At 37.8% G+C, this 26,845-nt stretch overlaps 1 protein-coding gene across 1 annotated transcript; it reads left to right on the forward strand.

Moving 5' to 3' along the window:
• Window positions 1–8,845: 8,845 nt before the first annotated feature.
• RHPN2 (rhophilin, Rho GTPase binding protein 2) lies at window positions 8,846–26,525 on the forward strand (the record flags this gene model as incomplete). The annotated part of the gene is made up of 14 exons (XM_010080021.1): window positions 8,846–8,961; window positions 12,077–12,205; window positions 15,211–15,286; window positions 16,266–16,343; window positions 17,006–17,130; window positions 18,026–18,192; window positions 20,453–20,640; window positions 21,270–21,426; window positions 21,881–22,000; window positions 22,092–22,286; window positions 23,058–23,134; window positions 23,924–24,070; window positions 24,841–24,996; window positions 26,274–26,525. Coding segments are annotated over 14 exons (1,983 nt in total), but the record flags the coding sequence as incomplete, so codon positions are not given.
• Between the last annotated feature and the right edge of the window lie 320 nt (window positions 26,526–26,845).

Below are 26,845 nucleotides of genomic sequence, written 5' to 3' on the forward strand. Positions count from 1 at the left end.
CTGTCTCAGGCTTCACCGTGCCGGACAGGAGCACTCGTACCTCTGCAAAATGAGGGAAATTCCACCTTTATTTTTTTTCTCCTGCGCTTTTTCCTGTTCGCTCCTCGCTGCTTCGCTCGTAAATGGCCCCGTGTACCTGTACGAGAGTTGACTGGAGTCAGGCACTGAAGTTAACAGACTCGTTAGGAAGTTTTTAATGAACATCTCCCCTAATTACTTTTCAGACTGAGTGGGCGGCTTATGCCATAACCTGCACCCGAGTTCTTTCTGCACAACAATAATTAAAGTATCGCCTGTAATGTAGCCCCGGGGGCTTCTGTGAACTTCACCGGAGGTGAAGGGCAGTAAGGGCCGTTCTCGGGGAGCTGGGGTTCAGCCTTCCCCCGCTGATTTTTAACTTCTCCGCGCCTGTAACTTTTGTTGATGAGCTTCAAATCGGGCTGTAGGTACACGGGTGTTTCCTTCAGTAGATGGGCTGTTTGCAGCAGAAAAGAGTGACTGATGTTTTACCTGTGCCAGCCATGCTGCAAGGAATCGCTACTGCCCTGTAAATAACTAGACAGACTGAAACAAAACTTTTACCAGCTCTTGTCTGGTTTCTTCATTTGAGTAATCCTACTATAATATTTGGTGAGTAATCACTTCTTTCTTAGTAGTCCATAGCAGGAAATAATGAAGTGTGGCAAAGCTGTAATTATTTAGAGTTTTCACAGCTGTGTTTTCTATAGTATGAGATACTTGCATGCTGCCTTGAGGCACGTTAGTAAAAAAAGTTGACTTTTCATGTTAAGTTAGATAAATCAACTCCTCCACCTATTTGTTTCTACTGATGGGGACTAACTGAAGTTTATAGCCAACTTGTGCTTCATGAGTCAGAAGAGGAGTGTATCTTCTGCATTCAGACTTGCTAAAGGACTGAGTTTATTTTTAATTAAATTGTTATATGTTAGGGATAAGTTCACACTGAAATAGCAGTAGATCAGTGTAAACCCCATATCCTGTAAAAGGAAGACATTTTTCTCATCTATTAAAATACTGTAAGATCAATTTTATATCTTATAATGAGCATCTTTTCCACTTTTTAATTACTTATGTCCTAATGCAGTAGAAAATTTATATGATTCAGATATTAAATAAATTGGGTGAGCCAGTGTTGCAGTGCAATGTTCTTCCCTCTGTTCACTCAGATCTTTGAAAGGTTCATCCAGCTCATAGGTGTTTTAATAGTTGTAAACTTCAGATCAGGCTAGATGCTCAAAGCCTTCTGTCCCGAAAGTTAGATGTAAGCAGGAAACCAGTATTCCTTGTTATATATTAGTTGAATGATCTCAAAGATCAGAGCTCTCATTCTGACTCAGTAGCTCTAGGAGAAGAAAGGAGGGAAGGAAACACCAAACCCAAAACAATCCTACTCCTGGAATCTTGAGCAGATACAAACTGTGACTGTGAATCCAACTTTGGACAGAATATCTTTAGGCCTTACATGTTCATCTGAGTGGTATGCTGGGTGATTTAATGAAACTGAAACTAGTGATTGAACCATTCATGTGTGTCCATAGGTCCCCCCCTGCCCCCGTGTTCCTTTGTATTTCTTTCCCCTCCTTCTTTAAATCATACCACTTCTTGTTTTCCTGGAGGAATTTGAGGGTTGGTTTACCAATTTGATTTGTACAGAATCACATCAATTCCCAAGGCTAGTCCTTGTGTACGTAATTGACCTTTTTATTCTATAAGCTGTGGAACGAAGTGAAAACACTCGCGTTGTATCAGTCCTGCTTACAAAAGGGGCTTCCAAGCACTATTTACACAATGAGGTTGCTTTCCATGCTGTGCAAGAATATTGTGCACAATAAAATTTTATAATTGAGAGAAATTGAGCAGTTCATACAGTATCCATTTGTTTTAGACTCTTGATATTTTATTTTGGTAAATGGATTACTGTGGGAAATATGCTCAAAGTTTGTATAGTGCCCTTTTGTGTATTATGCTTTTGAAGTCTTAAATACAGCATACCAGAAAACAATTCTCAGTATCCCCGAGATGCAATATGTAAAACAAGTTACTTACTTAATTCTTGTCTAGTGCCTTTTTTTTTTCCTGGAGGGAGGAGGCCCTATAAAACTATGACAGGCTCTGTGTAAAGGGCCTTGACCAGAAATGAGGAAACAGATACACAGTCCTGTTTCCTGCTTTGATTTCTGTTGCCACACTAGAAAGTTAGGCTTGCTGTGATGCTGCCAGGTGAGTTTGAGATGTGATGGGTGGCAGCTTCTGCAGTCCACTTGGACCACTCCTCAGATGCCCTTTCTCCATTCCCTTCCAGCAATGTCAGAGCTGCTCTCTAGGGACCTTTTCTTCTTTCCCTTACCTCATCTCTGCCCATTATCTTGTTTCCCCATGGGGAAGGCCTGTCATATTTATATGGGCTAAATTAATTTTTCCTTCAACCTATAAGATGTTTTGAGCTGTCTTGGATGCTTTTTAAAAAATTGTTAATATCTAGTTTTAAGGAAATTACCTGTGCAGCCACACAGAGTATACGCAACTCTGTCAGTGTTGCCGCTGTTCCCTTAACCTTATATCTCCCCTCTAAAACAACCCTCTTTAACCATTTGATTAGCTGCAACCAAACTTGTGAGAAGGATTTTAGTTTTAAAAATGAAATAAAACAACAACAAAAAAAAATCCTTGCTGGTGTCCTGAAGAGGATATGGCAAGGTAGAAGAAGCACCTTACTTTCCATGCAAAAGGAGATGGAGCTTCTGTCTAGAACTTCTTGATTTCTGGGAAGATAATACACCAGGTAACTGGTTCTGCTACTATTTTGTTTATCTCAACGATCACATGTGGATAGCTTAATTCAGTGTATTCCATGGTATATTTCCAGGTCAAACTAGTACCTGTACTCCTGGGTGGTGCGAGTGCTCTTGGACTGTCAGCCTCGTGTCTTGACCCTCTCTGTGCAGAGTTCCACATTCTTTCACTATTACTGGCAGCAGCCTGTTAATCAACCATGCGTATCTCGCACGTCCATCCAAATTCTGCCCTTGGTCTCTCTTCCCTATGAAAAAAGTCTGTGATCAGTAGAAGATAATGACAAAACTACTGATAAAAGCAAATAACATTTTGTTTTAAAAGTAGACCAAGGCATTTAGACAGGAAGGATTTTTCAACAAACCAATAGTAATGAAAGCAAGTCTGTCCCTATGTACCGGCTTGCTCATGCGGGATGCTTCTCTTACCTCTGGGGAAGTTATTCTTTAAGCTTGCAATGGCTCTTGTGGATTGCTTGGCCTCTCAGACCTCTTCCTGGTTTGTTTTTTTTGGTGGGTTTTTTTTTGTTTTTTTTGTTTTTGTTTTTTTTTTAGAGTTCTTGTGGGAGAAACAACTCTCTTTTTCAAACTCTTCTCCCCTTCTTTTTTTTTCTCTTCTGATTACAGCACACCACCCCATTAAATGAGTAAGTTTTCACAAAGTAAATATCCCCCAAACATGTCAATATACAGAACTCAAGATATTTATAAAGTAGTCACAGGATCCAATGCTTGTGCGGTGATCTATTAGGGCTATGCCTACCCTGTAGTGTTTATTTTTTTTTTTCCTTGGGTGAATAGGAACAGAACAAGGAAGAGATATCTAGCAAAGTTTCTACTATATCTTTCCCATCTTGGTTTACTGCTTTGCAACACCTTACACAGACTGTAACTTCTCAAACGCCCTAATCAGTCAGCTAGTTGCAATAAATTATAAGAGAAGCCATAGTTTATTTTCCAAGCTTACGCTCCTTTCTATAGCTCTCCAAGCATCTGCTGGTACAGCACTAAGCATCCTGTCTTTGTTTTTTTGGATAGCAGTCCATTGTGCTGCATAGAGGCAGAGCAGGAGGACAGCTAACTCAGTGAGTCTTTAGATTCTGATCACTTTAATGAAGATGCTTATTTTCTTTTGTTTTCCCTTTCTTAAAGCTTTGGTTCCATCTGTGAGGCTAGATACTTATCATATATAGACCAGGCTGATGATTCAGAAAGAAAGACAGTATATATTAGCCTTTTATCTTGACAGGGAGGACTAAAACCAGAAAACAAGCAGTTCCATAAATGAAGCACCAGGCTGAAAATGATGATAGGTATGGTAACCAGCTGATGAATCAGCACTTCCCTAATTAACTCTCTTTTTCCCCTTCTTAGCTTTTGGGGTTTCTTCTGCAGGGCTTCCCCCCAAACTGTGGTTAATCAGTTTACCAACCTGCTATACCTGTGCTTCCACTGGGGTTTAGCCAATGTGGTTCTTTTTAGTCATTAGTAGCCAGGCAACCATCAACATTAGCATTGACACAGGAATATTTATTTGCCTGTTTGTTCTCTTTCCACTTGTCTGGCAGGACAGAAACAATGTTGCAGTGATTCATATCCCCTGTCATACCATATCCACTCATTATATACAAATTCATAAAACCTAAAACTGAAAGCAGGCCTTCATGTGAAACTAAGAATAATCTGAAACTACGTTAGTTAAGAGACAGACATCTCTGATGAAATATTAATTTTCATTTTGCTTAGTGAGTGGAGTGACAAGATGGAATATTGAACAGAAATGTTTGGTATTTAGTACAATAATTAGTTCTAAAATTTGATATTAATCTTTGGAGCCAGGTACATAGAACTGTAAAATACTTGTTCATAGCGTAAGTAGACCAGGCTCTGGAAGACCAGATCTTCCTCCTCCTTGCCCCCTTCTTTTTTTAACTCAGATAAAACTTCTACTATTGAAAGACTTGCGGTATATAGAGAACTTCAAAACTGAACTAGTAGAAACATGCAAAGAGAAATTTTAATTATGGTAGTAGAAGGAGGTATAGAAATAGATATAATAATTTAGCCGAACTTAGGATCAGTTCTAGAAATACTGTGAATCATGCTGTTTACTACAATTGCTATTACAGCCAAAGAAGTTATGTGCGTAAGTTAAATTACGTACACGTTTAAATATCTGGAAGATATGGCCATTTGCGTACACTACTGGGCTTAACAAGCAGCACAGGTTGCGCTGGCTGGAATGGAATGTTTTATTTTAAGTAAGAAGGCACACCCAGTTTCAACTCTGTGTCACCTGCAGTGCGTGGCTCATCTTAAAAGTTCAAACCACTACTTCATAAATAATATTCATGTTCATTTCGAATGCTTACTGTGATTGCTCATTTTCTGTCAGTCATGATTTTCGTGTCCATCACAACTGTATTTCTGATACTAAAAAATACTTCTGTCTTGAAGCAAGTATCTCCTCACATCTAAATTAAATACAGCTGCATCTGTATTTGGGACCCATATTTTTGACAGCTATCTTCCCTCTGTCATAGGTAATCTCTTAAGGCCTAGAGGCTAAACTTGGAAAACCACAAAGATACTGCCCATACCCCTTAGGAGGATTTTAAGGCTCCTTCAGATGGGAGGTGAGCATCTTGTACAGAGGCAAGATACTGTCCATCCATAGTTAACCTGGAGTACCCGACTACAAGCTTGTCTAGCTACCCTCTCTGCCCCCATGTAATCTGTAAAATAAAATCTCCCCAAAATCCCATGTGAGTCCTGAACAGTCAGCCGCTTCCTAGCTCTGCTTGAGCTCCTTCCTGCTGTTGAGCTGGCTGTGCCTGGTCTGACAGACAGCGAGCGGCACGCTGAGATCCCACAGGCATTTAGCATACAACTGTTTGCCAAATATGTGTGTGTGGGATAATGTTTACAAACTTAAAAATAAAACCCAGTGGGGTATTCTGCCACTAAGCTCAGGCATCAGTTCTGACGAGATGAGTAGCAGTCCCATTGCAATCTGTCAGCATGTCCCATTAATTACTCAGAGGATTGCTAGGCCCTGCGGAGGCCAGCCTTCGTCATGACGTGCGTGTTTATTTGTCCAAAATCAATGTCTGTTTCTTTTAAGATGTTACCTGCCTAGGTACATAAATAACTTATGGCAAGAATCTCTAACTCTTGTGCAGGTCTGGTTTCTGATAAGGATATATTAAAAACATCAGCTTCCTGATTCTGCAGTTCAACAGTGCTATTCAACCAAGCAGGAAGAAATAAAGTAACAAGCTAACTGAACTTCAGGTTCTAAACACTTTTATTGGTTCAGGAGCTAAGAATAACAATACTTAAGCACTTTAAACACTTCTTTATGAAGTGCAGCTATGCTCTGAGGGCGAAAAAAGTCTCTAAAACTGATAGCTGAGTTTATTATTTGAATTTCATTCACAGCGGAGTTACTCAATTTACTTGTCCTTTCTTCTCCCCCGCCCCCACAAAATGCATGCAATGAAAGCTTAAATCATACTCCATTCTTGGTCATTTTCGTAACTTCCTTAGTAATAACCATTCTTTTGTTGCTATTTAGTTAATAATTTCACTGATAGTGTATAAGCCAGGGTAAAATCCCGTTCACTATTCAAGTTGTCTTGGCTCAGCGAAGAAATAAACAGTAATTAAATGAAGCATCTAGCATCCTGTTGACAAGGAATGAAACAGTAGGTGTGGAAACTGCTGGGAAGTTTGGCTGCCAGATATTGTAATGAACATTAATGTTATTGGGATTGTTCAAATGGGAAGCAAGTACAAATGCTGTCTAGGAAAGGGATCTTCTGCATGGAGGAAAACAAAACGAAGCACTTTCTTGGGCCTGTCTGCTAAATAACTTTTTAGTACACAGAACTTGTGCTTTTACACAAGGGGGAATCTTCCCCACGTAATGTATTTCCCATGTTTTTTTGCAGATATTGGTTATTTTCACTGTCCTCCATGCAGACTTCTACCCATCAGTTTTCTGGCAGCCTGGTTACAGGTAGAGTTTAAGCCTGCAAGTGAATGCAAACTAGCTGAGTGGCACCATCCTCTGTGCAGGAGACATGAAAAGCAGTGTTTTCCAAAAGCTAAAATAGGAATTCCTTCCAGGCCTTGAAGTAAATGGAAGGTACGTGCTTGAAGCAGGGTGGGCCTATCCTGAAAACAGACTCCTCTATCCATAAGAAGCCTTTCGTCAAGGAGACAAAGTGCAGCACTTCCAGGCACACTGGAGGTGATACAGATACCTCAGCCTGTCAGCACCTTGTCCTCTTAGACCCCAGGGCTGTTTTTGCATTAAAGCTTCACACAGAGATTAGTGGCTGGTCATGAAATGGAGAGAAACATTTCTGACATTTTTTCCTCTTCGCACAGAGTTGCAGTTTTGCACTGATTGTTCAATGGGAGCTTGTTTGATTTCTGGGCTGGAGCTTGATCAAAGGTCCACTGAAAGAAATATGCCACTTACACTAAGCTTTATGGGCTCAGGAATTGGGCAGTTGATCTTTTTGAAAAATTTCCCAGAAACAGAGCTGTAAAGAAGTATTTAAATAATGTCACAAAACTTGTTTGGCACACAGGAAGGAGCAGTGATTTCTGGAAAGAAGATGCAGCTTTACAGAGAAAATTAAGACAAGGGGAAGGCAAGGATATGTTTAGGAAGAATGCTTGGACTAAGTGGTTGAGAAAGAAGTTGTAAGAAAGCATCACAGACCTGTACAAGGATATAGAGATGAAAGGCCCAAGATGAGAATCAAGTATTCAAACTGAATGCAAAAAGCAAGAGAAGGTAGTTGGCAAGATTCAAAGGAAAAATAGCATGGATAGAAGGGACAGAGAGAAGACTTTGAATGCCAGTAGTAGAGAAAGGTTATACAACACTAAGTGAATAAAAAGCAAGGTAGGAAAAACATTGTCAGCCCAGAAAAAGAAACAGGCTAAGAGCAGAAAGCAACTTGTGGATTCAAGACCTTGTTGTACCTTTAAGTGTGCCTTGCTTATGTCTCTGTGTATAAATGTGTGTAAAGGAGCATAAAGTATTTGGTAGTTAAAGGACTGCTTTTAATCTGAGCAGAATGACTGAGTGTGCTACATGTGAATGTCTTCTCCAGTAAGAAGTTCATCTTCTATGTACTGTGCTTGCTGCCAGTGCTTTCTCCATGAAGAGAGTATATACTGCACACCAAAGTTCTGGGCTTTGGCTCTACTTGGTATTTCAATGCAGAAACATTTCTGAAACAAGACTAATTTACTGTAGCATGTTTTTTTCAAGTTAGCTGGCAAGCAGTGCTTCTGAAGATGTTTGGATGAGCTTCCTGTCATTTTTTTCCTATTTATTACAAACTTTTCAAACCAAGGATTTAAAATTAACAAGATTAAGCCATGTGCTTTCTCAGTTGAACTAGTGTAATCTGGATTGATCAGCTCATTTCTCTATTGTCAAGTCAGTTTGCCTTCACTTGCCAACCCAAATAAGAACTGAACTTCAAACAGATGATTAGAACTTCATGTTCTATTTAAATACTTGCTTTTGTTGTGCTGGTATGTCATTGCCTGACCACTCATAATTAGAGCTTGTTGAGAGACTTTAACGCTGTTACATCAAACCCAATTTTTTCTAGTCAAAACGACAAAGAAGAGGTCCAAAGTGGTGCATAATCTAGTGGCTGGAGTACTTGAGGGAAGACTGGTATCAGACAGATCTGAGCCTCCTTCTTGTGTAATGCACGATCCAGTAGGACCCTGATAAGCTTTGTAATGATACCCAGCAAGGCCACTCAAAAGGACATGCTTTATTTAAGGGTAAGCCTTAAAACAGAGTGGTCTTATTTGCTTCAGAATCAGTAGTTCAGGCTGCAGGGATATGCTGGTTGGCTATAAATGAATATTGATATTCAAAGATATTTGATACTTTAAGAAAAGGGGGCAGGGGCAAAAAATAAAAAAGTGGACACGAAACTTTCCAGAGTCTCTTCCAACAGCAACAAAAAAACTAATTTCCTTAATTCTAGGGATGTAATCCTCTTGCTGAGACTGGTCGAAGCAAACTTCAAAATCAAAGAGCTGTCCTAAACCAACAGATCTTAAGAGCAGTAAGAATGAGAGCTGGTGCTGAAAATCTTTTAAGGTATGTGTCATGACTTCCTAGTTCTCTTTCCTGAGCAACAAAATGATATTTTTTTTTAATTTTTCTGAAAGTCTCTTAGCTAGTGCTTTTTCTCAGTCTGCTTAACTGTTCCCCTAACATGCTGCACAAATTACTGCTGGATGCTTTGTGAATCTCCGTGGAGTTTTTTTTTTTTAAATGCTGTAGCTCTACAGAGTTATTACCTGCTATAAAGTACACTTTCAAAGCTGCTGTGTTGTAGCAAATTAGCTGAATGTTAGACTATCTTATGTTGCTCTGTTTGATCAGCTGTATTGCTAGTGATAATGGCAAATGAACCTTTCTGAATATTGTAATGAGTCCTTTTTACAGCTTAAATCAAATAAAGGTTTTGTCGCTATGCTGTTGCTTTTTCCAAGATCCTTTAGATCTGTGCTCCACAGTGGAAAGGGCCATCAGTTGCCTTATTTATTCCATGCAGTAGTGATGTAGGAGTAGCAGGGTAGCACACGCCTAATTTGAGCTGGGTTACAGTTGCTACCAAATTCTCCTACAGTTTGAGGTAACTGTAAGAGACTTTGCCCCTTAATCTATAATATTTTGTGTACCAAATGTTTTTTTTTTTTGTTAAGACACAGTTTCTTACTGTGTCTTACTGGGAGAGGGGAGGGTGAGAGAGCAGTTATTGTGGTATTTTGCCGCTAGACAGGGTCAAAACCATAACAGTGGCTGTCCTCATAGGAATTGCCTAATGTTGAGCCGGTCTTGAGGCTATTACATCCTGTGATTAGCTGCTTAGCAAACAGTCCTGTAGCTTTCCAACAATCCATCCCTCTGTTACACAGAACTGAAAATTTTTCCAGTACTCATCTGCAATAGTCTTCTATAGTCTGTTTCTCTGCAACTGGAGGAATAATGGGTCTCTGAGAACAAAATAGTCAATATACTTCCGTTAGAGAAGTGAAAATACTTGGATAAATTTACTTTTCTTAAACTTGCCATTAATTGATAGGTTGCCTTCTGCCTGCCACCTGCCTTTATCTCCACTCTTGGCAAGGATAGGTCTAACGGTTATGTAGTTTTAGCCTCTGTGACTGACTTTATTTTGCTTTGTTTTCTGGTAATTGTCTTAAGGAATAAGACTTAGGGTCTTTTGTTACCTTTTGTATGCACAGCGAGATTCTAATATCTGCTTTTGAAGCTGAATTCAGTAGATGTTTCTGCATGCCAGCTCAGGAGTGCTTTGGAAAAGCTAAAGAGATGAGTAATCTCTAATGTGAACACTGGTTACTCTGTCAACCTAAAGGTGTCTTAAAGTTCCACTCCTGATACTAATATTAACTGCCGAAATACTGAAGTTGCTATTGACGAGAGTGGGAACTAAGCGTATTTGCAGAGTAGAGAATCAGATGTATTTCCAAGTTATTAAAAGTCTAAAATGAATTTACACCTGTCAGACTCTTAAAACTCACTAGTTCTTTGAAAGAAGCAATTTTAAAAATAACCTGACTGCTAGATAGTTTACATGACTAGATATATTTACAGTGTCTTACGGAAAAACATAAAAAAATGAGCTGTGTTTTCAGATTCTATTTGAACTTCATCACATTCTAAAAGAAGCAAACCAATTGCTGTCCACAAGGAACCTCCTGCAGGAAGACTTGAGAAAAAAACTGGAAATGCAGGTTTCTTTACTTTTGGCTGAAAGTAAACACTAGGCTTGAAACAAATGATCAATGTAGTGCAAAGACTTTTGGTTTTACAAGTTATGAAAGTCACCCTCTCCTTTTCATTGTCTTTTGTTCTGGAAGTTCTGAGTTAAAACTGTATTCAGAGTAGGACTATGTGGATCTCAAAGATATCACGTTGCCCCTGTTACTGTCTCGCTGTTTGTCATTACCAAGTATGTCTATCGTGTAACAACATGAAAAGGTAATGAAATTAACTCGGAATTGGCATGGACTTTGAGAGCAATATAGCCATATTAGAGAAGTTAACCTAGATGGACCTCCTGTGGAGGATTGTGAACTAGACCAAACATGGAACCTTAATAACATTGTAACTAAGTTGCACTTAGCATCAAAGCTCTCCCAGTTACCTATATGGTGCTACTTTTATCAAGGAAGATCCACTCCACCCTATATTTGTTCAGTTTGGCTTATGCAGGCTGCAGATGTTAACACTGCTTAATCTAAGCAATCTCGGGTATTCAATAAAGTACAGCATAGAAAATTCATGGATGATGTATATTTATAACATGAAGTACAAGCTTAGAATTGTAGCCTTGGAATAACTAGTTCTTCACCGAGCTGCTCCATAAAACTGAAGGATCGTTCCAAGGGGAGCCTAGGTGTATGAGAGGGTTGCTCATAAATATTTATGAGAGTGAATTTTATCCTAAAGGTAAATGTAGAATACTGCAAATTTATTTTAAATTTGTTGCTGTCTAATGATTTGGAATCTCTAATATAGGGGCACAATACCTTAAGCCTAGATATGGATCAAGGCCTTTTATCTTAAACTTGTACCTGTGGTTATCAATAACAGTTTAAATCTATGGAAAACAGTAATACTGCATTGGAGAATTGGGTTAGAAATAGTGTTAAAATACCCTGAAATACACAAATAAGAAATCACACAGAAATGCTCTGGGGGGCTAAATACTAACATCCCCTGTGTTAGCAGTGCAAAACGATCAAAAGTCTCAACAGATGATTATTCAATTTATAAAGTGAGGAAGTCTCTTTTGAAAAAAATGTCTCCTCACTCCCCCCACCTCCACCCTTTCCTATTTTCCAGGAAAACATCACATAATCTGAAAATAAGATAGTGATTCTGTTTAAGATGCTTTAGTTTTGTTGGTTAATGTATCTGAAAATAAGCCTGACTCTTAATCACACAAAAAAATTTAGCACATAGCAAACCTTCTATGTAGCTGAGTGCTGCTATCTGGAAACTATCCCAGGCCGTCTCTCAACAGAAAAACCTAATAAATTCTGAAACATGAGGTCTTGTATCATCTCTTGAGATAAAAAAAAAAATCTTAAAAATGCTGAGAATGCTAGCAAGGGAGTCAACCTAGCTTATGTACAGAACTTTTTCCTCTGCAATAAAAAAGTTATATGTCTCTCTGCAGAGCAACCACCAACAACAAAGTACGTGAGCAGGTACTACTGGAACTGAGTTTTGTAAACTCAGACCTGCAGATCCTAAAGGAGGAATTGGAAGGACTTAATATCTCAGTAGAAGTTTATCAAAATACAGAGTAAGTATAAAACTAAGTTACTCAATTATTAAAGGTTTCTTCTGCTTACCACTGGAAACAAAATTGTTTCTAGGTCAATGTGAATGCTGGACAATAATTACGTGAAAGAACAGAGAGCTTGATAGGAAGAGAACATATTTGATAGTAGATTTGTTGACTAAGGGTTAGTCTGCATGTTTGTCTTTCACTTGGGAAAGGTATGTACCACTAATCCTTAGATACGGAGTTTCTTTGTAGAGGAGAGTACTGCGAGAATTGAAAGCTCTTGGGGATTTATGGGGAGATGTGGCACCTAGCAGAATTTTTAGTACTAGAATGGGTAATTGGTTCAGTGCATTCTGGAGTGAACAAATCTAGTGCTATAATATCTGTTCTCAAATGCAGTGCATGCAGCAGTTTTCTCTTTAGCTGGAGAACAGAAGTCCAACACTGATTTGGAGCTCAGGGCAGACTTGAGATAATGTTTGAGGTGTGCACTTCAGTGACAGAAGTCTATCAATTAGCTGGCTAAAACAGAGAAATTTTTAATAGATGAAGTTGGAATTGTTCCAAGATATTTTCCAACTTTAAAGAACATGCTAAACTTCAAATTGCAATGGATTCCTTAAAGATAAAACTTCCAAGTTAAAGATTATTCATTGCTTGAATACTGCCATGATTTCTGTATTGGTTAGATGTCTTGTTGCTCCTGAAACTAAATGTTTACTACTTGGTTAACATTAGCAGCTGAAGACAAAAATTGAAGTGCTTCATATGAGGGGAGTATAATTTTGGGTCCTTCTTAACACTATCCTCATTTAGGTGTTAACTTCCAGGGTGACTACAAGGAATTCTTAATGTAGAGGAACTAAGCACATTTCCAGTGGGGTGTTTTTCAATTGAATGTTGACCTGATACAAAATACATGTTTCATTTCTCTCAAAAAGAAACTTGTGCTAAGGTTCCTGCCCTCCATCCCTATGTCAAACTTCATCAACTATTTGATGAGAAAATGTTTTTTGTTCAAGGCTTTACCAGTCTTCACAGATGGATATGAGCATAGAGAGCAGTATGAAAATTATGGCTGTGGGAATGAGAGCAAGACTCCAGAAGTACTATTGCTGCTTCTAGCTAGAGAATATTAAAAATATTTGTATTCTCAATGAAGGACGAGCAGCAGGTCAGGCCCCAAGGCAGGTAGAAGCCTTGCAGCTGGACAGTAGCACGCTTTTTATTCTCTCCTGATCCTACTTCCCCAATCTGTTTTGAATGGGGTTTTATTTTTCTGATGCTGTTCATTCTAAGGTCTAAATGCTTTTTATGTTCCATCAGTTAAAATAATCATTCCATCTAAAACTGCTCTCCAACCTTTAATAGCAAATAGCTATTAATAGTTGCTCTTGGAATCTATTGCGCATATAGGTATCAACATGAGGTCACACCCATGTTACCAGGTTACACTGCATTGTGTTACACCAATCTGAAGGGTTGGCCTTCCCAGTACTTGCACACATCTCAGCTGGATTGAGAAGCATGATGCTATTTCTACTCAGTTCTGGAGATCCAGGATCACGTCCCTAACTGTTTAGTGTCCCTATGATGTTGACTCCATGGGAGTAAACTTCAGGAACTTAAAAAACAGAAATTCAGTTCATTTGAATGATAAATGCTGGTGTCTACAGGGACTGGGGGTGGTACTAGAATTCATTAAATCAGTAATTTAGGATTTCTTTTGCATGCCTCACTTTCTTTTGTCAAAAGAAGTCTTGATATAATCTGTTGTAAAAGTGTTGTGGTTTCTTCTAAAAGTCTCATCAGAAATCAGATCATTTGCAGTACCTGCAGTGGTGTTTTGGCTCTGTATCCTGTTAGTCCTTTTCAAGTTAGCAGAGCCACTTTCTGGATCGTGTCAACCAGTTTAAGGACTCTTCCTCTGCTGAGGAAGCTGCACTCCTATTTCCACATTCCCAAGATGGAATTTTCACTAGTAAGAAAGTGACTTTGCTGGCTCTGCTGATAAGATCAGAAGTGAATCACATCTATGGGATTTTGTAGTTGGTAATGGAACACTCTAAACAATTATTAGACAGTCCATCAGTTGTTTTCAGGAAAAAGGAAACCTTACAATTGCCTGATAGCGATCCCTTAAACCTACTCAACAAACTATGGATCTGGAAGCAATTCTCATCTTTCTTTTTTATAATTAAGTAATATGCTTAGTGGAAGAGCAGTATATGTAGGCTTAGAGGGATAAATGGTGCTCTTTAATTCATAATAGGCTTGTTAGCTAGCGTTGCTTACTAACATGATCCGGGTTTAAGTCCATGATACACATGTATATTTTCTTGAGGATCAAATTTTTTAAATCACTGTTGTCATCCTTACTGCCCTTTGATATTTTAAAGGTTGACTTGTTCAGAGGTTAACACCTAGCATTGTCTACAAGCTAAATAGTTCTCAGACTCCCTGGTCTTAGACCTTTCACTGGTAAAGTTGGCATACTTTGGCCCTGCTTTTCCCTGTGTTAGGCACACATCACTTCTACATATGAAAACATTGGTTGCATGTAAGATACTGATGGTAACAATTGATGATTCTGTGATTCTATGATTCTATGATTACCATAGCTCTTACCGTGGCAGATTTCCTAGCAGCTGTGGACCTGTGTTCTGTCCCTATAACTTGTGCAGGTGTGTCAAGGTTGAGCTAAATTGCAGTAAGCCAGCCTTTGAGAGTCTCTTTTTCTTTCCTTGAAGGCAAAATAAGCTCAAATGAGAGAGAAGAAAAAAAAAGGGGGGGGGGGGCAGGCATCTAGCTTTTCTCGCTCTCTTCTTGAGGAGTCATAGGCCACTAAGCAGATTGTCAGGAAGGAACTGTTCTAAATTGTGTACCTTTTACCTGAACATCCATCAGCATACTAACTTTCTGTCACCACATGAAACAAAAGTAATTATGCTATGAACAGACAAACAGAAAACAAATATTTCTGAATCTTTTTGGTGTGGTTTTTTTTTTTCTCTCCATAGAGAGACTTTCAGCATTCCGTTGGTACCTCTTGGCCTGAAGGAAACCAAAGAAGTAGACTTTACACTCCCGCTCAAGGTAAATTTTGGAGACATGTTTCAGAATTAATAGTTAACAGAAATAACTTCCATTTCAGATTTGTTTAAAAGAGCAGAAGTAATTTATGTACAAATTATTTTTTGTTTCATTTGCCCACCAATTATTTGGGTTGTTCCTCTCATCTAACTAGGAGGAGTCAGAAGATGTTATAAGAAATCCCACTTTAGAGACAGTGAAGTTAAACCAAAGAGGGTAAAAATTCCTCTTACAGTTTTTGGTTCCAATAAGACTATTGATTACTACTTTAAGTGTGAAAGGAAGTAGTAATGAAGGTTTTTACTTAACATAACTCAGTGATACTCCACCTTGCAATAACCAAGCTAGCTCAGTTGGGAAGCGATGCTGCAGCATTAACACTGCCTGTTTTTTGGCTAATATACTTTGCTAGCTATTTGAGCCACCTTCTGTAGTTTTTGGACTCCTGTATTGTGCAATGTAGATTTTATCTCATGGTAAACCATCTTATATCACCATCGCATTTGTCTCTATTTCTGTAGGTTAATCTCCATGGTCAGATTGTGGTACCACTTTATGCCATTGCAGCTTTGTTAATTTAAGTGGAATTGTACTAATATAGCTGACAAGAATTTGTCAGTCTCTTTCTGTTAACAGGTTCTTATGGTCACTTGATTCCCTTGTTATTTTAGCTAACAGGGTTCATTTGTCCCTTTCAAAGCCACTAAGTGGTGGTGTTTTAAAAACCAATGGAGTTGATCTAATAGGGGCTTGCTTCCTTAATACCAGACTGAAATTTCTTGTCTCAGATGTAAAATCAAATTGTTATTCTGTTGTCTTTTTGTAGTCTCATTGCTATATGTTACTATACTCTTGACTGGAAGGGAGTAGACAATGTGCAAATCACAACTGAATCAATTTTGTAGTGTTTGCAACTGCAGAAAAAAAATGAATAGTTTAGGTTAATTTCAGATACGCCAATTTTTTACCTTTTTTCTTTTAGGACTTTATTCTAGAACACTATAGCGAAGACAGTTCTGAGTATGAAGATGAAATAGCAGATCTCATGGATCTGAGACAAGTAAGTTCAAGTATGGCATACCACATGGTCTTTTAATCTAGAGTTGTAAATAACAACATTTGTATGGAATCAGAACTTACCATATTCTTATCGACTTCATTTCTGAGATATAGAACATGAATCTCCATTGTCCAAGAGCTTTACAACCTGAATAAAGAACAAGTGAAGAAAAGGATGAAGTTATGCACAGTGATTGAGCTATTGGCACAACTTTGTAAATCTTGAAAATCTAATCTTGTAAATCTGTTTTATCTATTTTTTTGTACTTTTCCTGCGAAGGAAAGTTAAGTGTTGAAGTGAATGCATCTAGCAAAAGATTGTAGTTGAACAGTGGCTATTTCTAATTATTATTTGTTTCCTGTCACATACTAGAAACATAAACTTTCTTTGTAGCTTTCATAAAATACCTACAATCTTTAATTAACTCTAAGACTTGACAAACAGATCCTCTTTGCTTCCTTAAAGGTTATGTGCTACCTCTGTGCAGCTGAAAAACTCTTATTTGGAATGCATCCATATGGCCTTAAGCTTGCTGTTCTCAGATTCCACACATTTCTATAATATGCAGAGGTCCAAAGGAAGCAGAGCTTTATCCTTGGTGTTTCAGTATTCATCCTGTAGCTCAACAAAATACACTTCATTTTCATCTATTGTATTTTAAGGCCTGCCGCACTCCTAGCCGAGATGAAGCTGGCATTGAGATGTTGATAAGCTATTTCCTTCAACTTGGTTATGTAGAAACCAGATTTTTCCCACCCACCAGGCACATGGGAGTTTTATTTACATGGTAAGTGTGTAGTTCATGTTTGTCTTTTGTCTTTTTTTTCTTTTCGGAACACTGTTAATCATTAACTGTCTTCTGTTTAAACTGAGCATGTCAGTGTGTTTCTCCCCCCAACTCCCTGCAGTGTGTGGTGTCAATTTTTTTTAGTGTTAAGATTAAACTTGAATACAATACATCGTTTTCGTGCTCAGAGTGAAGCTATTGGCTACATTATAATTTGGGCTACAAGTTAGCACAAGGGAAAAAGAGAGAAAATAGTCTTCAATTTGGATAACTGCAGATGTTTCCTGGACCCTGAACCTTGGTGCATGAAGCAGATGGGGAATGGGTCAGGCCTTAATTCCCCTCCTTCAATTTAAAATTAGGATTTGGGCCAGAAGAGAGGAGGAGCTACTGACTTTATTATAGTGGAGTGTTTACTACATCTATGAGCAAAGTTTGGCTCTGAATTCAGAATTTTTATTTTTATGAAGAAAAAAGATTACTACTATGCAGCCAAGAGGAACTGTTAAATTTCTAGCCATAACTGCAAGAAGAAACTTTAAAATACAAGCTATAGAGGATCTGACCATGCCAACAGCTGATCTTTGGCAACAGCTAAGTATGAGAACATAGCAGCACTTACAGATCCTTCCTCAGTGTACTCTCAGCCTCTGTGATGTTTCATAGGTGCTTTTGAGTTAGACTTATTATGCTTATGGAGGCACTGCCGTAAAACTGCTGAAAACTAAGCCTCAAATAAAGCCGTTCTCTGGCTTGCAGCACTTAGATTGTCCTCACAGTATATAATGGTATTTCTATTCACCTTCATTTTCACAAAAACAAAAAAAAAAATTAAAATATCTGTTGTTTCAATGGATTCTGCTAATTTTAACACTTCTAATATTTGTTTCCCAAGGTATGATTCCTTCACAGGTGTCCCAGTGTGTCAGCAAAATCTGTCACTTGAAAAAGCTAGTATTTTATTCAACATCGGAGCCCTCTACACCCAGATTGGAACAAGATGCAATCGTCAGACCCAGGCTGGACTTGAAAATGCTGTTGATGCTTTTCAGAGAGCAGCAGGTACAAATTTAAAAATACTGGGAAGGTCCATATGCAAATGTTCTTAATCTCATCCTGACATAGTACAGATTTCTACATTTCCCTTGGACTTCATTACACAAAAAAGGAGGAATAGGGAAATTCAAGAAGCCTAGTGAAGAGCTGAGATGAAGCTTTAATTCAAAACCTGGAACTGTAGTCATGCAGATTAAGACAGTGAATACTGTGGCTAATCATTAATGAACTGCAGTTCAAAGGTCCAAGTAATAGCCCTGACGTTACCTGCTTCATTGTTCATTCTGTTTCACCAGCATAGCTGCTTTTACCTCAGTGATATTACATTGGTGTAAAATCTGTGCAAGAAACAATTCAAAGGGTTGATAAAGGGCTTAAAATGTAGCTTTCCATATGGTCTCTTCAAAATTAATCTTACAGTGTTTTCTGGTGAGATTTGCAATTCAATGGAAGTTGACTACAATTTTCCATAGACTCCAAAGACAAACAGGTTCAAAATAATCAACCTCTGTCCCAGGTGAAGAAAAATACAATATCTAATAAAGGGAAACATATCCCTTGGACCAACATGTAATAGAAGCTTTTGGTTTGGTTTTTTTCCAAGTAGATTTTCTAATTTTTTAAATATTTAATTTGTGCTACACATAATGCTTAAAGACATGACCTATGTAATTGATAGGTACTATAAGATTTATTTCTGCACTAACAATCTGTGGCTGTTGGTTTCCACTGTATGGGTAGCTTTATCAGCTAAAAACTGTGGACTGTAAAGTTGGATTGTCATAACCCCTCTTTTGAATAAACAGCTATCAAAAAAGTTGTTAGTATTTCTTCATGCATTTATTCAATAAATAGTTTTTCAACCTTGTTTTTAATTGAAAATAAATTTCAGTACTTCAAAAATTTCTCCATTTTGCTGCTGCTTCTTCCATTTTGCAAATAAAAAAAAAAATCACTGCTTTTCACTTCAATGCATTTGCAGAACAGAATTAATTCACAAATTGAAATGCATCGTTTGCTACCACAGTACCTTTGCAGGGCCTCAAAGCAATGTGCTCAGGAGGCATTTCATTGTACCTGTGCATGGCTCCGTAACACTGTTCATTATGTTGGTAGAGACATGATGGAAAATGTTACACTGAGTTTATCCTGAACAAACCTCTCAGTGTGTATATCCTTACCACATAAGCAGAAACATGTTGAGAACAAAAAGTGTGTTTTTTACCCTTTGTACTTTCAGTCCCTTTCAATAGGGCACTCTCCATCAGTACTTGAGATGTGCCTGGCAAGTTTGGGGTTGGTTTTCTAGTTCAAAAAGGCAGAGGTGGTCATAATTCAAATTTGCTTAAGGGCATATTAATAAGTTAAAAGAAACAAGTGTAACACAGAAAATGCAAAATCTCAAACTGGGAGTAGAATAGTACACACTGCAACGTGGCCAGAACCAAATGTAGTGGCAAGAAGCAAGATTACAGAAGCTGGGACACTTAAAAAGGAGAGGTCTGTATCCCTACACTTTTGTAGTATTATCAGCAATTAGCAGGCTAGTAGAACTCACTAAACCAGTTGGATGAGGAACATGCTGAAGGTCACGCTTCCATTGGTGAAGCTGTTACTTATTATTTGCACTACAGTTAGTGTTTGTTTTTCATTTGATACACCATAGAAACAATTAATACATTGGTGGAACCAAATGTCTAGAGAAGAATCTATTTTTACCCTATTAAATATACTGTTCTAGCTTACTTACACGGGTGGAACTCAGCTTTCATTGGGACACACAATGCACGTAGCAGCATCTGAAAAGGAGATTCATAATTAAATAACTTCATATGTTTGTGTCTTTCCCTTCCATCTAAGGATTCTATTGTCACGTCCTTGTAGCTGTGTAGATTTAATTTTCTTCCTTGTCTTATGTACAAGCCCCAGCCTACCACTCCCTTACATAAGTCACAGTCAGTTCAGCACAGCTTTTATGGTCAATCACAAGAACTTATAAGCAAATCTGAAGATATTGCTCTTAAAACTTGCAGCTTCTGTTGCTCCTCTGAATTGTAATTTTGAGAACCGCACCTGGAGATGTTTGATGGAACTGCAAAGCAAAACCTGTAGGTCAGCTTAATTTAATATGTACTAAGAATCCCTTCAGATTGCTGTAGTACAATACTAGAAAGTATGCTTTCAGTCTTAATTATTATGGTACATGCTAGAAGTAAGTTCATTTGTTTCTCTTTGTAATGCTGACAAAACCATTTTTTAATTTCAGGAGTACTAAGCTACTTAAAGGAGACCTTTACGCACACACCAAGTTACGATATGAGCCCAGCTATGCTGAACGTACTAGTAAAAATGATGCTTGCCCAAGCTCAAGAGTGTGTTTTTGAGCAGATTGGTCTTCCTGGAATACGGAATGAGTTTTTCACACTAGTGAAAATGACACAGGAAGTTGCCAAGGTAAAATATGAGACTTAAAATTTTGTCTTTAAAATAACTGTTTACAGTGCTGTGTTACTAGCTACAGCCTCTAGTAATATTAACAGAGTTTATTAAACCTAAATGTTAACAACCATTACTGAAAACCAAAAGTAACAAGGGACAGCTCACAAGCGATGATGAAAATCACAACCTTTCAGAAGATTAAAATGCAAATAGCTGCAATTTATATATAATTATTTTAGAACTATTATGTTGGGTTTTTTGCATTCATAATTCATGGAGTTTGATAGAAACATGTTGGAACACTTTTTCTCAGCTGAATTAACGCAATGAGATGTATTTGTAAATTGAAAAAACGTTTACTATATGGTGTTTTTATTGGACTCTGAAACCATACAGATTGACTGACTTAGTCCATCTGTTCTTGTACAAAATTGATTTATTTTTCTTGTAAAGGAAAAATCAGAGATGGAATTTCAAATATTCTCAAAACTTATTTCCAACACTTTCTAACCATCTTCCTCCCCCCGCCCCCCCTTTGATGTGATGCACATGAAATTATCTTAAGGCTGAATGTAATGTCCCTTATTTGAGCTCCTAATAACTAAAGTTAAATTCTCATACTTCAATTTTGTGCTTTATTTTAGGTGGGAGAGGTTTACATGCAGGTTAACACTGCCATGAATCAGGAACCAGTGAAAGAGAATATCCCCTATTCCTGGTCTAAACTGGCACAAGTGAAGTCAGACCATTACAAAGCTCTGGCACATTACTTCATTGCCACCATTCTGTGTGACCATGAATGTAAGAATCATACATTTTCTATATATTCATATCAATAACAATAATAAACACATAAACAGTTTGGTCTGTGAATAAGACTTGAAGCCAGAAACTTTGGGGTTTCAATATATGTTAATTTGTGGATATTTTTCTGCTCAGATATGAGGCCATGCTTGTTTGTCCTTTACAGAACAATGTGAAAGTTCAATAAATTAACTTTTTCAGAACTAAAAGAAATATCTATCATATGCTACTAATTTGTTCAACTCTTGTCAGTATGTCCTGGCATATAACTTAGTTGCATACTGTAGATGACAAAACTGGTAAGTCCTAAAAACTTAAAATTTCCATCATATGTGTCAAAGTATTTGACTGCATTTGGAGAGAAGGCAGTAATACCTACACAACAGTAAACCTAAAGGAACAGGGCACCAAGAGATGCCTAATGGTTAATGTTCTGTATCAATTATTATAGTGCAGTCTTGTGATGATGAAGATCATCAGGAGAAAGCCTTGTCCCAGTTGTATGACTACATGCCTGAAGGACTGATGGTTCTCACAGTTTTAAAGGACAAAGTTCAGAGGAAACAATTAGGTAAGTGCCCAGCAACAATTTGAAAATACAATTTGAAAATTACCTTCTATTGTCTGTGGAGGACAACCAACAGTTTCTATTTTTTTTCCAGGGAAAGCACATTTACGCAAAGCCATTGTTTACCATGAAGAAGCTCTAAGAGCCTGTGGTCTGTGCAAAAAGCTTCGAAATATTGATGTTCTTCAGGAGGTTTTGACAGCTGCACATAAGCGCTCACTTCTCAAATATGCTCAGCAAGAGACAGAAGATGACTTTCTCAGCCTAGTCCAGGCTCCAGATATCCTTTGTAAGTATACACAGCTAGAAACAAAAGGTCTCGAACCATACCTGTATATGCTTTCATAGGGATATGCCTTTATATATGTGTACATGTATAATATGCAACCATATATAATATAAATAATGTACAAGTTATATACTGTACTCTACTATACCAAGTTCAGGTTCCTTACATGTTTCCTCAATCACAGATAAATTAATTTTGTTACAGCTGCTTTACAGTGTTTTTGTCTCTGGCCACATCATTTTCTGGGGTAGATAACAATGGTTATTTAGAATTCAGCTTTTTTTGGTGACTATCTTATGAGATAGAAAAAATGGGAAAACTTTAAAAGCTAAAATCACATGGCGGAAAACTAATAACTGTTTCTTGTAACACAACTCTTATACTGGTCTAAGTTGTTAACTCAATTTGACTGCTATTGGTTCTACCTAGCTTAGTCCAGCTCATCCAACTCCTTCCTCTTTGGAAGCAGGGGGAAAGAAAGAGTGCTGGTTTTAAATATTTCTCAAATAAAAATATATTAAAGAGGAGAATAGCATAGTTTTGTTTGGATGGATTGTTTTAAGTTTTCTGTCTTGTTACTATGAGTTCCGAAGATACTTTTAAGGCAATTCAGATATTTGTCTTACAAATTTCCACAAAAATTAGTTTTTCTATAGCCTGGTAAGAATTTAGGAGAAATTTCTATCTAGCTTGGAATGCAAGAAAAATAAATTTGTATGTCTTTTAAATAATACTTGAGAGAAAATTAATCTGTTTTTCTTTTTGTTTTAGCTAAAACAGAGCATAAAATAGAAACAATCGCTCCTCAGTTTTCCAAGGTGAAAGTTAAAGACTTCTTTCGCAGGCTGGTATGTAATGTGCTGATGCTGACCAACCTCTGTAATTTTGCTAGCAAGTAAAAATTCACTCTAATGCAAGGGAAGGGACACACATATTTTAGCCTGAAAAAATGATCCTGTAGTAATGGGGTTTTTTCGAGGTTATTGGAGAGATTACTACTAGCTTCAGAGGTATAAGTCATCTTGAGACTAGCAAAGAATAAAAGTGCCATTTATATATGGCTTTGCACAATATTCATTCTTAACCACCTTCCTAAAAGTCCCTTGAAGTTTCAGTGGATAATTGCATACAACTTAAAGGCAGGGAGAAAGACCTAGTACTTGGAGATGGGCATGCAGAATGTGTTAATGTTCCATGCTACAGCACCAGTGTTTCAGGTGGCTCCCTGTGTGTTGGTGGGTAAAGGGAATGGGGAGCTGGGGTCAGGATCAGAATATGCAATGTTTCATTAATCAATTTATCTCCTCCAAAATGGAGTAATACAGGACCTTAAAGCCTGCTGCAGCCCAAAGATTCAGCACACCTTAACAGGGATCTCAGAACTAACTTGGCAGTTGCTCTTATCCCACTCTGGTTGAAGTATCACCTGAACAGTCATGAAGTAGGGCTGAGCACTTCAGGGGACATCTTAAACTTCTGGGATAAATCTCACTGTTCCATTTCAATAGAAGTAGCTGGAAGTTAATCTGAGTAAAACCTACATAAGATGAGCTTAAAGCATTATAACTTAAAAAATAGAAATGCTTACTTATGAATGACAGTAAACTATAATGTGCCTGCTGCTATCTTACCTCCAGGGCCCATTGCCGGTGTTCTCAGCCAAGCAGAGATGGACAGCTCCACGTACCATTCGCATCCACCATGAAGCAGGAGGGCTAGGATTCAGTCTTAAAGGAGGTTCACCAGCACAGGTTTATTGTCTTGATCCAGGCTGTTCTGCAGCAGTAAGTACATTGGTGCAATATTAACAATTTATCTCCAGACTCTAGAGTTACAATCTCCTAAATGTTAAGAGTATCTATATCCCTGATATCACATTAAACTAGAGTTGATTTCTCCTATGTTCACCCTTAACAGATAAAAAGTCACAAATAATAAAAGCAACTGTTATTGTCTATGTAATTCGGGAAGTTAGAAGGGATAAAGGCTTTGGCAAGTAGCAACAACAATAACGATGAGGATCAGGAAGGGAAGGAAAGGTAGTGCGTACCCAAGGAAAAAGAGGGGAAAGAACATATTACCAGCTTCCAGTATGTTGTTCTTTTGAGGGGGAAAAAACTAAGGGATAAAGCAGCATGCAGTGATGAGCACAGTTTAGCTATAGGAAAGGCAGAAGCAACCACAGAAGTACAAATAAAAAGACTGCTGAAACAGAAGAAAGAACCAGACAAAATATCTCATGGGGGATAATAAGGTAGCAAAAACCAGGTTTCACTTAAGGAGAAAACTGAAGAGAACATAAAAAGAGACAACATCCAAGGATGCCTGAATCACATTTCTCAGTGGTAACTCAAATAGGTAATTTGTGTACTTGAAAAAGTTGCATGTTTCTGTGTTATATATACACTTTTCCACAGTTCCACATGTCTGGCTAGACAATGGTTTTATAGTATCTAGGCGGGAAATGCCTTTAGGGGAGATACTGTATGATGACAAAAACATTTTACATATCTTTATAATTCTAGATAATAACCTGTGCAAAATTTTTTGTCAGTCAATGGGCCTAAAAGAAGGTGACTACATTGTTTCAGTTGGTGGTGTGGATTGCAAGTGGCTTGGAGTGAACGAGGTGCTGGAAAAATTAAAAAGCGTGGGAGAGCAGCCCATTGAGTTCGAGGTTATCAGTTGCCAGGATACAGCGGCATCTATGGTATGTAATGAGGCAAATACGTTTTGCAGATTGGTTATGTGAGGGTTTTCACTTTCCTGGCTTCGGTCCCTGATTAATGGTTACTTTCATGTAGCCAGATATACCACTCCACCAGTGCATATATGAAACATTCAGGCATATGTTCAGTTTAACAGTCTGTTTAAATCACCATGAATTAGCAGGCTGAAGTACAGTCTGTGTGCATAAGAATAGTTGGGTGGTGTTTTTTTTCAGTGGAGCTACTTACATTAATTCTACTATAAATTCCAAGGCATATTCTATTTTCCCCCAACTTATCCCAGAGGATGAAAATATTACCCTGTTCCAGCATTGGAAAAGCCACAATGAAACAATAATGGAACAAAATAGAACATCCAAGACTGCATGCTTATTTTTTATGCACTCTTAATATAAATGGTCTGTGACTTTTGTATTAGATCATGGATTAATGTATGTATTTTTAATTTTGGTGGACTTTTAACTGTGTAGTCATTTACTAAGCTGCTGTAGAAGCTTTAGACTAAGGAAAAATGATCACAAGATTAAAAAATGTTAAGCTCTAAATAACTTAACATTTGTGATGTGGGAGAACCTGTAGTTCAGCTAAAGCCACTGCTTCATGCTTCTAACATTCCCTGGGAAGCTTAGGCACTTAAGTATTGTTGCCTTAGAAGTGACCAAGATGCTCTTACTGCTGTTAGGTTTTTTTTTTTAAATTTAAGAACTTAATTTACCTTACTGAAATTAAGGAACTGTACACCTGCCATTCCAAGATGCTACTGGAAACAAAAGGCTAGGATGTAATCAAATTGCTTCAGGGCACAGCTAAGATAAGACAGAGAAGGCTGTGCATTTTAGGCATCGGAAAAGAATGTCTTAAGGTAGCTCTTGTTGTCAAATTTGCAATCAACATCAAACCTGTCCAAAGACATCAAAAAGACCTCCCTTCAGAGATTTGTGCAAGAACTGCATACTTAGGCTTTGTAGAGAGGTTGGTGTATATATTGTATAGTGATGCTAGAAGCCAGTAAATGCTAACTATAACACAACTCATGGAAAATATTCACAGTCCCTTTACACTTTGCGTAGTATACCCTTGGGCAAAATACCAGAATCGCAGCACTCTGAAAGCCCTTGTGTTCAGTTAGTATGTCATTAGCACAGAAAGCTTGCTGGAGTCTGCCTTGGAAAATTATGTGCACAGTAACCTTTTGTTGTCTTCAAAATTTTGACCTATTTTGGGTGACTGATTCTTATAATGCTTCTTTTTCCTACAGCATAGTAAGAGTGCAACTTATTCTGTGGGAATGCAGAAAACATACTCCTTAATTTGTTTAGCCATGGAAGAGGATAAGATTGATCACACCAAGAAAGCCCCACTGAAACTGCCTTTTCTAAGTTGGGGAACTAAAAATAGACAGAAAGCTGCAAGCACCCTCTGCCTTCCTTCAGCTGTGGCTGGAAGTTCTCCGATTAAGAAGAAGCTTTCTCCTTTCACGCTTCTGAATACGGAAAGTTCATTGTACTGAATCTCTCAGAAGGATCTGTTAACATGGCATTTTTCTTTAAAATGTATATACAAATATTGATCAATTTTATCTTTATATATACATGTGTATAAATTCAGACAAATGCCATTGACTTCATTTACTGTGTATTGAGCCACTATGAAGGTCAGAGGCTGGCAAAAACTGTAAAACTTAAGTATTTGAAGGTTAGAATGAAGTTGGGAGGTATGCACTAACAAGATGTAGATGATTAAACTGCTTACATAAGGACTGGATTCCTTTGGAATTTCAAAATACAGTATCATGACTAATTTTTTTATAACTACGATAGATGGGAGTTA

This window comes from Pterocles gutturalis, unplaced genomic scaffold (genome assembly GCF_000699245.1).
Source record: "Pterocles gutturalis isolate BGI_N339 unplaced genomic scaffold, ASM69924v1 Scaffold47134, whole genome shotgun sequence".
Lineage (NCBI taxonomy): Eukaryota > Metazoa > Chordata > Aves > Pterocliformes > Pteroclidae > Pterocles > Pterocles gutturalis.